We start from the raw sequence: 12,158 nt of genomic DNA, 5'->3' as shown, positions 1-12,158 counted from the left end.
AGCATAATGTTAATAAACATTAAGCCTACTGCTCCTGTTGAAAGGCCAGTACAGTCATGCCTGTGAGTCCAAACTTTATCAAGGGAAATAATCAAGGTAATTCAATATCATAGGTTCTTTCTATGAGGAGGTATCAGTGCTTTTCCTGTTTGTGTGTGTTCTTGTGTTGCATACAAGAGCAAAGTTTTGTTGACTGTCAAACAAAATCTAGCAGTCAAATCCTCTGAGTTTTTGTGGACATCTCTGGACCACTGCCAGATCCCTTATTCTGAATGAAATGAACTGCTTCAGGCTCTTCCTGGTGGAGGAGCCTGAACCTCAAAAGATTCCAGAGAGTAGAGGAGATCAGAGATTATCACTAACTAGCTGAAGTGTACAAAATCCAGAAGCAACGCTGAAGAAGACAGTCCCCAGGCACACAGGGAAGCTGTACTTCCCCAAATAAGCTGTTTATTTATCTGTTATGCACCTTGCATTTATTGGTTGGTCACATTTTAACCAGCTGCTGTTACAACAAAACTAATGAGTTGTGGTCACTTAAGTTCTCACTCACTTTGTCATTTGTCATGGTGTATCATTCAGGAGCAAGCCTGTAAGTCAGAAGGGTTTCTTCAGGTTTCATGGTATTTAGTTTGGGTACAAGAATACCAAAAAAGATTGAAGAAAGCAGAAACAAGTGTACTGATGATGGTATATTCAAAATGGACCTATTGTTTGGAATGTCCTTATTTACCTTTCCTCCTCCTCCTTACCTTTCCACCCTGTTGCATCAAACCCCAGGGTGCAATGTCTCTATCACTGAAAGCGTGAAGTCCTGAGGTTTCTAGAGAGAGGCATCCCATTTTTTTTCTGAAGAAAATGAGAATGTTGGTTTCAGTTTCCAAAACTTTTTCATAGGGAATTTAAGCTGCTGGTAGAAATTGTGTTCATAGTCTGCTGAAGATTGAGGTCTTGGCCTGATTTTCTATCTTTTTCTACTATTTTCAACATCCAAGTGTCATGTAGCAGTACCCTGGTTTAGAGTTCAGCTGAAAATGGGACTTCTGTAGACAGAGGTAAACTCTCTGGATTAGAGAATTCTGAAGGTATGGTTCCTTTTTTTGAAAATAAAGGCAATTTTGATTGAGATTGTCTTTGGTGTCCTCAGGTCTGAATGTGAAAGAGCATATGGCTGCACTAATTGTAAGGTTCATTATGCAGTGGCTTTCACAGTGTAAGAGGATGGACTCAGGGGATCCTGCAAATGCCTGATTTTTCAGATGTGTTAATTACTATCAGATCTCATTGATTGCAATCAGTTGTTTGGAACTTCTAAAAGAAAAAGGAGGTCCAAAATTATTCAAAAATATGATTTCAAAAGCATAAGAAGAGGCACTGTACTGAAGAGATGAAAATATATGTGGGAACAAGATATAGATAAATACAGATATAAACCTGCCCAATCAGTTATCATATTAATTTGTGTGCGGTCTGTGCTGGATGTTACAGGGCGAGAACAGTGATTTATATAATGATCACTGTTGGTATGTATTTGAGACATTTGAGCTATGTTATCTTTAATAATACATTTATTTTCTTGAATTAAATTTTAATTATAGAGAAACTTGTAACCATTAATCATTTTCTAAATAATTTCTTACAAATTCAGCCTTTTAAGGTATATGTTAAGATGGATTTTAACCTACAACATGCATAAAACCTGATAACTTTACAGAAAATAAACTTATTTGAATATACCAATACTTTGTAAGGTATGTACATTCCCAAAACTATTATAAAAGCTGCAAATTTAACCAGCTCAAGAGGAGAACTTAAATTTGAATGAATATGAAGGCACATATGAAAGTTTATATATAGCTGGAGCAAATGTCATATCTTATTTTAGGAGCTAGTGGCTTAGCACCTTCCAAACTAAATTGGTTATGCTTTTTTACCACCTTCTTCACCTGATATAGAATCTCATTTTTATTATTTGGTATTCCTTATTTGTCTTTAAGTTAAGTTGATATTCTTTTTTTAAGGAGATGTGTACTATCATTTGAAACAAACTAGTACACTGGTAAACAAGCAAAAGAGAGCAAACACATTCCCACCTCAGTGATTTTATTCTGTAATGATTTTGTGTAGTACATATTGACTACTCATACTGGTTTCAAAATGACATTTTGGAATGCATTTCTCCTTGTTCAGTCTGCAGATGTTCCCTACACCAGATGCACAACTTGAAAAATACTAACAACTAAAAATACACAAACTGTCAGCTTTGTTTTTACTGAAACTGTAACTTCAAGTAAGACAGATTTGTATTTAAACGCAATGTGAGAAATCTCAACTATTCATAAAGACTGATGGCAATCTCATCAAAAGGTGCAAATAATCACATTACAGAGGCATAATTTGAGTCCAAGGTGGGGTAACATAGTTGCTGTATAGCTAACAATGCTGACATTGATTTTGGAAAATAAAATAATAAAAAATAAAAGGCATGCTTATTAAAATAACTGATTAATATTTTCTTCTCTGTATAAAAATCTCAAAAATAGCTCTTCCTTTGTGCTTACACATTTAAGGTCTCTTAGCTGTAATTTTTTTTCACCTGACCTTGCAGAAAATGTTTGTCTTAGTATACTAAATAAACCTTGAAAGTAAAGGGATTGAAAATAAACCTTTAAAAATGGCAAGTAATGACGCTTCCTTTCCACTTAGTTCAATGTTAATTATACTTGTCAAGAAGGCAGCAAAAATAAGCAGCGAGGAATTTGACAGATCGGTGGCAACCACACAGACTGTGCACCTCCAGCACTTCCCATTTGTCAAAGTTGCACCCATTGATAACGTCAGAATGAGGACAGTATTTCAGAAGGCTCATTTTTTATCACACTTACACATAATAAATAAAGAAGAAAATAATATGCTGGAAACTGTAATAGAGACAGTTTGACAAACTGTCAGATTTTATTTTTCTGGAATAGTTATGAAATGATGTATCTGAAGCAAAGATCAACATTTCGTGACACTGTTCCTGCTCATTTTTTTAATGTAAATGTGTTCCTATTAATTTCAGTGTGGGTGTGCACATATAGAAAGTGAGACTAATGCAGGAAGGAACTCAGGTTAAAAACAAAGACAGTTTCAGGGAATAACTTGGATAGAAGTACAGCTTTCTAAGTGCAGACTTTAAAACTCCTACCTCTCTGCAGATTCATCTGAATTTTCTTCTGTGATCATCTGCAACTCCTGTGTGGTTTTACTTGAATCTTCTTTGACACAGTTTTCCTCTGTGCTTGTTTTTGGAATATCCTCATATGATCGAAGCTGTTCAATGAGATGTTGCTGATGCCAGGTTTGAATAGATCGGTGATGCACTGGGGTTGGACCTGGCACGGGGGCTAGTATGTTGTGGTGGACAGGACTGCTGTTTTTCTTCAGCCCATTTCTGTCCCGAGAGTGGTTCTTCAACCTGTTCTGAATCGGTGTCCCTCTGTGCTCATATCCTTCCTGCTGATGGCAGCCCCCCGTGCCTGTGGAGCCTTGCGAGGGGTGACTGAACCACCTCCAGCGGAGCCTCAGGATCTGCTTCACATCAAACTCTTTCTTTCCAGATACTGACATTTTTTTCAGGGAAAAGAAAAAAAAAAAGAAAAAAAGCCTATTCTTTTAGAAAGGAAACGGATTCTTTGTTATCTCTTGTGTTTCAACTCCTCTTCTTAAGAAAAGACAACAAAAGAACAAATACCGGTAGCTCTCTCCCTCTCTCTTCTGATTAATATACTGCAAGCTCTTCAAGCCGATGCTAAGCTGCTGCTAACTGTATAGGTGGGAATCCATACTGACAGGATGATGAGGTCAGACCTTAAACAAGTAAATCAGCTTAGCACAGGAAAGCAGCAACCATAACACTACCCAGCTGCTAGGCTTACACTCTCACAGTACTATAGCACAGCTCTCTAATATATAACCTAGCCTCACATGATCCTAAGGGATCCGAAGCTGCAACTTAAGATGCAGGAAAGCACATACAAATAAAGTGACAAGACTTTTATCTCACAGGGTTTTCCATCAAGCTTGCTAATAAGCAATGCTGCATTTCACAGAAGATATATAAAGTCTTTATAGTCGTCTTACGCAGATTCTTGCTAACGATTCACTGTGAAACTATCCTGTTTCCTTAAGGGGTTTGCATTTGTTTATCTTGCTGGGTAAAATTCCTACAAATGGCCTCAGTGTGGTAGCACTTACCTAAAGGAAAAAGGCAGCATTTGAATACATTGTGAAGAACTGTATGTATTTTCTCACCTACAGTTAGATTTCTGGATAAAATTAGAGGGGTATGAGAACAGAGGGAGGGAGCTCATGAAAATCAGAGATGTGCTCCTTCAGTGACTGTATCTGTGGAAAACACACTGTTTCCTGGCTGAGTGCCTGTGTAAACACCCTTTGCCATCCTGCTCTTAATTTCTCACGGACCCTGAAATGAGTGTGGGGTTTTTATGCGGTTTGGTTTTTTTGGAGGGTGGGGGGGTTGGGTTTTGGGTTTTTTTGGTTTGCTTTTTTTGTTTTGCTTAGTTTTTTGTTTGTTTTTTCAGAAAACACCTTTCTGTTGCTAGTGTGCACAGTGACGTGTTCTCAGCAAATTTAATAGGTGATGTATATTCATTCCCATACATTTGTTAATAGCAGGGCTGTGAGAAGTACTCCCTGTGTGTTTTAAAATAATGTACACAGAATATTTTCATATACAAACTGAAAAGAATTAAAAGGAGTTAATTATTTTTTCTTGTGTTATACTCTGCACAGTTTGCTGATGATGGCCTGTGCAAGATGTTTTCACAGTTTAATGATGACCTTTTATAACAATCTGACATTTTCTGGAGACACAAATAGTTCAGGTACTTTTTTCTTGCATTGCAACTATATAATATTTAATTTAAGGTTTCTCTTCAATTTCAGCCTACACATCTATGGGTGTTATTCTGTTCAATTTTATAAAAGTAATAAGACCTATTGGTATGTATGTCTATTCCTCAGCATTTACATGGCCGTCCAAGATCTGTTTTAAGAGGGAGTATCTATATACCAAGTTAGTATAATTATGTATGATAAAATCTTGTTGAGGTGGACAGAGAACATGGTTTCTTGCCGCTGTCTTAATCAGGTCATTAAGCTACCTCAGCAGCTTGGTCAGTTCCTCTTAGCAACAGCTCAAATACATTTAATCCATATTTTTTCACAGTGTCACGAATCTTCTGTGGGTTTCCTTTCCTTAAATCCGTTTTGCAGAAGTCATCCTTTTCTCCAAGATATCACCAAAAGCACATTCCTTGAATTTTACTTGAGAAGGTACAAACAGTACTTCTGTTTGTTAATAACTCCATTTCCTATTAACTCAGTACATGTCTTGGCAGATGAAATGTGTCTACCCAGATTTAAAACAGTAAAACTGGACAATGCTGAAGAGACTGTCTTGCTCAAAAAGTCAGCTTGGGTCAACACAGGGTATGTGTCAAGTAGGCCATAAGTAGATTATTTTTCACACAGCTTGTTACCATTCTGGCTAAAATGTCAGTGTGCTGTACTAGGACAGCATATGTGATTTGATAAACCAAAACTGCAGGCCTGAAATTGTTAGAATAAGGTATGTGGCATAAAGCTGCACCACATTTATACATATACATGCCACATACTTGCTTTCAGTCAATTAAATCTGTCTTCTGGTGAGAGAACTAAATTCCTTTGAAACTGATATGATATATTACTTCCTGATGATTTCTTGATAAATAATCTATTTTTAGGTATGTGTCTGGCTGGGTTCAAAATTCAAAATGTGAAAAGATACAAGTTTTCTGTTATTATTGTTCCTAATTTGTTTGGACTTATTTAGATAAATAGCCACCATAACAGCATTATTTTTGCTTCCCACGCCTGGAAATCTCCAAAGAACAGGATTTTCTAGGGCTACAGCAAGTGTAGCCAGGGCCACTAAGAGGGTCAGGCAGCTGGAGCATATGACGGATGGGGGAAGGCTGCTAGAATATGATTTGTTCAACCTTATGAAGAAAAGGCTCAGGGGCATCTTATTGCTGCCCTCAGGTACCTTGTAGGAGCGGATACAGAGTAGACAGAGGCAGGCTATTTTAGGGATACCTAGTGACAGGATTAGAGACAACAGACTCACGTTGGTGCATGGAAAAACTCTTCTGCCTATGAGGGTCATCAGGCAGGTGGGAAGAGGTTGCCAAGTAAAGTGAGATCCCAGTTGCACTTTGTAACTGCTCTAGCTGGACTTGCTTTGAGCAAGTGGTCAGACAAGATGAGCTCCAGAGGTCCCTTCCAGCCTGTTCTGTGACTGTGTGACATGCTAGGGAGCACTGGAGATGTTCATCTAGTGTTTATTTAGATGTTTATCTAGTAGCTACTGTAGTAAACCTAAACAGTAAAACTAATGTGGTGGTTAGTTATGAAGAAGAGATACATTTCTAGAAACCTCAACTCCAGTTTGGGAGCAAAACAGCTGAAAGTTTCTGCCTGCAGTTGTGGAGGATTCCCAATTCTTTACCTCACAGGAGGCTTGCTAGTAGTTTGAAGAAAAAGAAGTCTTTATTCCCTGATAAACCTCTATTCATTTCACTGGGTATGAGATTTTGAGGAAGATCTCTGACCAGGTCAGGAAATCACACTAAATATGATGGTAGACTGACATCTAGCAGGAAATTGGGCATAATGTTAAAAGGTTTCTATAAACATGCTGAGATTCCAGATAATTTGTAGGATATATATTCATAGTAAGAGTCTAAATAGGTGTTTATACTAATCTTTAAATTACAAGTGTAAATACTTACTACAACTTTTGAATTAGTAAACTGTAACATTATTTTTGTCAGAAACTACCTATAAGAAGAAATTGAGAATTTTCTTTCTGTCACAAACCATGTTTTAAATAGGCATCAAAACTTACTTCTAGCTTCTGCTGCCTCCCATGTTCCTCTGCAGCCAAAACACCTCATAGAAAGGAGTTTTGTAATGAATTTCAAAATGTCTGAGTTTCCTAGTTAATACCTTAGTAATTTATTTATTTATTTTAGAAGTCTAGCAAGTGGAATATATTCATGCAATTATTTAAGTTTATTCTTCTCTCAAAAGCAACATCAAAAATTATTTCTTACTCTTTTTCTGTTTGCCCTGAGCTGCTAATACAGTGCATGCATGAAAAGCCTATTAGGAAAATACCTCTGTTCCCACAAGCCTAGCAGAGAATAATAAAAAGGAATCATCTAACTTTCTAGTAGAGTAATTAAGAAAAGATACTATTTGCATTCTATGAAGCCAGGAGTATTGCAAGGACTGGGTTACTAGCAAGAGCTAATGAAGTAGATCCTTGCTGGGTGCAGGGCAGACCAGAAAAATTGGATTTTTTTATTGGATAAAGGTAAGGATAGCTTTGGACCAGAGGTCCTCAATGCCAAGCCAAATAGGAAAAATCTGGGTATGCTGAATGAGACAATCAAAAAAGCAAGCTAAGCACAGAAAGTTAAGAATGTTTTCTCATATTTTTTGAGATATTTGATGCCTATTCTGGCATTACATTTTTCAGAAAATCATTTACAAGCTCCTATCAATACTGTATACTCTGCTGTGCTTGCATTTGGGGAAAACGTGTAAGATCTATGTATGTACAGACTGTTTAAAAATCCTGTATGCTGTCTACAGAAACACTGTGTTCTACAGGGTCTTCATAGTTGTGTACTCAGCCTGTGTATTTACACTGCATGTGAGGCCAGATAAAGAGAAGGAGTTGAATATTTTTATTACAGTATTTTGAAAACAGTGCTTCATGAGAACTCCCATTAGTTCGTTTTTTGTGAAAGAGATGTTCCAGGAAACATCTGCATAGCACAGCACCAGCATGAGCAGAAGTCAAAGTTAAATGGAAAGGAACATGGCAAAAAAACCAAATAGCTATATTTAAAATCTGCAGGAAAGTTCAACTTTCTTTTAAAACAAAACTTTGTATCCCAGGAAATGCAAATGAGTTTAGGACAATCAGTTACTTTAGATACTTCTTACTAAAGGAGACAGTGAAATGATCCACTTAAGGGGAAGTGTTAACAAATTTAGATGCAATTGCTTCCTCAAATAACTGGAAACTGTACTACAACCCACCTACAAATTAGTATGCCAAAATTGGAAAAAATCACATTATTTCTACAAGATCCAAGGAAATAGAATGTGAGAGCTAAGCATGGTTTAAGTCTGATTAAGTTCTTGCTAAACAGGAAGAACATTGTCACCCTCAAAATTAAACCAGAGTATCAGAGTGAAATAAGAAATAGCAAATATCCACCCCGCAGATGACTGGGAAGGATCCCCCTTGAACAAGGACCTGAAAGCGATGATGTTAGTGCAGCAAACGTAAGCTCAAACACGACTTGAAAAGAAACTGTTACAGGTCAAGAACAAGATATAAGAGAATGGCAAAAACGTGGGTAAATGCAAAGAACTATGAAATATTTCATACTGATTTTTATGGTATTTAGTAAATTTTGAGATTTTTTTTCTTGATTTTTCAAACTGTTGTGCTCAAAAGCCAATTGTTACGGTACTTATTTAATTATCTGCTGGTAAAATCAAGGACCACAATACCACATCGTGAAATGGAAGAGGCAGAAAAACAATAATAATAATGCATTTACTGAGAGTGTTCTGCTGCTGTAAACAAAAATATTAAATCAGTTGCCCAAGCTAACAAGCCATTTTAACCCACCAAAATATACCTGTTATTTGCTATCAGGGACTGAGGCAGATGAGAGAGAAAAGATAATTGCCGACAGGTTTGAATAAAGGTGAAAAAGGGTTAGGGTGAGGATTTTCCAAAATTACTACTTATTCTGGATACTTTATTTGAGAGATCTGAGAAGCAGAAATATAGCACTTTCCAAAGCACAGTTATTAAGTGCTGTTGTATTGAACAGATAAATACACTTTTCAGTTTAGAGAATCTTGTCTAACTTTCACCTTTTCCCTTCAGGTTGACTGTGGACCAGATGAGCTCCAGAGGTCCTGCCAACCTCCACCATTCTGTGAGTCTGGGATTCTTATCCTGTCCAACACTAACAAAGAATATGGTCCTGTAAACATGCTGCCAGTTTGCAGCATCCATCTTTTCATTCTGCAAGTCAGTGGTGCAGCTGTAACACAGCCCTTCTGCAAACACACTTCCCTTCTGCTGAAACAGTGACTGTTCTAAATCTCTGCCAGCTGCTATGAGAGTTGGAATGAGGTATGCTGGGGGCGGTTTTCCTCAGCTTCTTCCTGGGCTACTTATGAAGTCTGTTGACTTTCTTGATGTAGCACATGTATAAACTCATGGAATTTTTATGACAAGAAATTATATATAACTATTCCTCTTATAAAAGTCTGCCCCTTATGAAGAGTAACACTCCCAACTATCAAGAGGGATTAGCAGAGCCAGGAAAAGGCAGTCTGTAATTATGCATGTACAAATGGTGCTTGGCGTACTGTTGTATGAGAGAAATCTAATAGGTGTGTTTTGACTTTCTAAGAGCCCATTTCTATGAAAGCATTTTTCCAAGTGGGTTAAACAATCAACTTGGGTCTTAAAATAGCTTTAAATATGTTCAAGATAACAAAATCCGTATGAAGTGTCCAAAGTGAAATTTCAAACTTAACGTCGGTTTTGTTTTGAGAGAAAAAATTGCATTTCTAGGGAATAGTTTATTCTGCATGTCTCAGAACCCGGTATTTTACTGTATGACTTCATAAAAATGCCTGTTGCTCTATTTTTGACCTTTACTAATAAGTGTGAGCAAAACTATGTAGTCTGCAGAGATACTAGCCTGAATTTAATTATTTAATGGTATTATCTCGCTGGTTAGGTCTTCGCTTCTAAGTTCTGCCAGGTATTTAAATAAATTGTATTATTTTACTGATGTTTGTTCATAGGAAACATGACTTAGACCCAGATATGGCCTAAAATTGGAAAAACTATTCGAAACATAGAAGAGATATTTATCCAAAATCAAAACAATTGAATACAGAACTAATAATTGTGTTTGTAATAAAAAAAAATAAACTGGATTTCAAAGGAGAAAGAGAAGACTTCACAGGGAAATAATTTTTTTTTTTACAGTCAGTTTCCTATTGCCAATAAGTATGGTCATTTACCGGCTAAGAAGGCATTGACATATATGCCATTACTAATCAGTGGGAAACTCATATATAAAAATGACATGTCCCATTTGTGGCTTTAAGATTAACAACACACTAATCAATCTGTCACTTCATGGACAACTGATACAAACTATATAGACTGAAGCTAATGTTCATAATGTGACTATATATATAAGCAAGCTCCTAAATTTACAAACAATGGGGTCTTGATAACCAACCTTTGTTATTATTAGCATAAAGCTGTTGCAAGTCACTGTGTGATATGCTGTGATGTAATCATACAGCTACTGCAAATAATAAGGATAAACTTTCAAGGATAAGAGGCAGTAAAAGTAATCCAGTTCAGTTCAGTAGCGATATAGTGACATAGTCTCTCTCCTTTTTGGTCAGAGGGTTCAATATATTTATTCTATCTTATTCTAATAGAATCAATCTTATATATGTAGAAGATCATAGATACATAACATGCACTATTCTAAATCCTTTGTCCCAGAAGATTTCAGACAAATAGCTTTATTCAGTTGATTCTCTCACTAGTTACTGCATGTTTCAGCATACCTTCTAGCATTAGTCTATTGGTAACAGGTTTCCTTTTTTGTAAGAACTCAGTGTGCTGAAAGTTCAGATCTTTAAGTTACAACACTTCTTTCTCAAACTTAATATTTCTTATTACAAACGTTGCCACAAGTTTGACTGTCTTAATGTAGTTTGTGTAGCATGTCTTGTTGCCTCTTCTGACCCCTAAAATAAATTGAATAAAACAAACCACCCCTGTCACTTTGGTAGTTAATAAGAACCCATAAAATAAATGTGTTGATATCACTAAACTCTCCATATAATATGCCACATGTATGCTGTGGTGTGAGAGGACAGCAAGCTTTTGTTTTCAGCATAACTGATTTAGTATTTTATATGTTGTTTTCTGGGAACTGCACGAAGTAGTTGGAAAAACATCTTGTGTTTCAGAAATACAGGAAACAACCCTCTTCCCCCATTAACTCCATAGCACACAAATGGCACATCTCCTAGCAATAAGTGCAAAGTTGAATCCTAATGTATCTACTGTCAAGCCAGAAAGGGTCTGTTGGTTTGGGTTTTGGGGGGTTGGTTTGATTTGGTTTGGATTTTATAATTATTTTATGTAGAGGTGTTTTTTTTTTATTATTCTTGAACTATACGACTAGTTCAAGTGTTTGAGAACAAATAATTTTCATTCTTCTCTCGCTAATGCTTAATTACCTTCTGCAAGATTTTTCTATAGAGTTTGAGGTAAGTTAAACCTATCTATAGAAAATCAATCTGAAAAAGTCATTGTGAAGATGTATGTATTAATGAACTTGTCCCATATTGCAATAACTTTGAACACTAGGTAGGCAACTCTGATCTAAATACAGTTTGTCTTCATTACTGCTTATGTAAAATGCTGTTTCACAGGAAAAAAAAAGTACTAACCAAGCAACTGGAAATTTGGCTATATGCTCAGAAATACAAACTTGTATTTTTTAATTCCATTTTACTGAGAGGTTGCATTCTTCTTTTTGATAGTAGTGTTTCTAATTTACAAAAGCAGTTATTACAAATAGAAACTGAAGTAAATGCAAGAATTACTAGGATTTATTAGATGCCATCAAATCTACATTGCTTACTATGTGAATTGGTATAGAACTTTTACTAATCATATGAATCAAAGGGAAAACAATTACCTACACAACATGATTGTGAAAATCTGGTGTCGAGAGCTATGGAGAAACTCAAAACAACAATATTTATAGTTTTTCTGTAAACTGGAACAGATTGTATCACAGAAAAGCATAGCCTTAGCTTTTTCTGCTATAGTATCATAGAACAATTCTGGTTGGAAGGGACCTTATGAGCCAGGTATAAGGTCAGAATAGGTTACTCAAGATTTTATCTACTTTTGTCTTGAAAACCTCTAGGACAGAGAAGTCAGAACACTTCCATGAAACATG

At 36.2% G+C, this 12,158-nt stretch overlaps 1 protein-coding gene and 1 long non-coding RNA gene across 2 annotated transcripts in view; one reads left to right on the top strand and one right to left on the bottom strand.

The window, feature by feature from the left end:
• Positions 1 to 4,051, bottom strand: part of KLHL4 (kelch like family member 4) — a 45,750-nt gene extending 41,699 nt beyond the window's left edge. The window contains exon 1 of the mRNA XM_061446152.1: positions 3,191 to 4,051. Within this exon, the coding sequence (XP_061302136.1) occupies positions 3,191 to 3,612 (422 nt within the window). The 5' untranslated portion in view covers positions 3,613 to 4,051. The remainder of the gene's footprint in view (positions 1 to 3,190) is intronic.
• Positions 1 to 9,727, top strand: part of LOC133265215 (uncharacterized) — a 137,829-nt gene extending 128,102 nt beyond the window's left edge. Inside the window, exons 5-6 of the long non-coding RNA XR_009741895.1 lie at positions 4,798 to 4,889; positions 9,026 to 9,727. This is a non-coding gene — a long non-coding RNA (uncharacterized LOC133265215). The remainder of the gene's footprint in view (positions 1 to 4,797; positions 4,890 to 9,025) is intronic.
• Positions 9,728 to 12,158: the final 2,431 nt, after the last annotated feature.

Source organism: Pezoporus flaviventris, unplaced genomic scaffold, assembly GCF_033815535.1.
Source record: "Pezoporus flaviventris isolate CSIRO_AGI_PZ_B2104156 unplaced genomic scaffold, CSIRO_AGI_Pfla_v1 ptg000005l, whole genome shotgun sequence".
Taxonomy (NCBI): Eukaryota; Metazoa; Chordata; class Aves; order Psittaciformes; family Psittacidae; genus Pezoporus; species Pezoporus flaviventris.
Note: the sequence above shows the minus strand (reverse complement) of the source record. Positions and strands in the feature narration are given on the sequence as shown.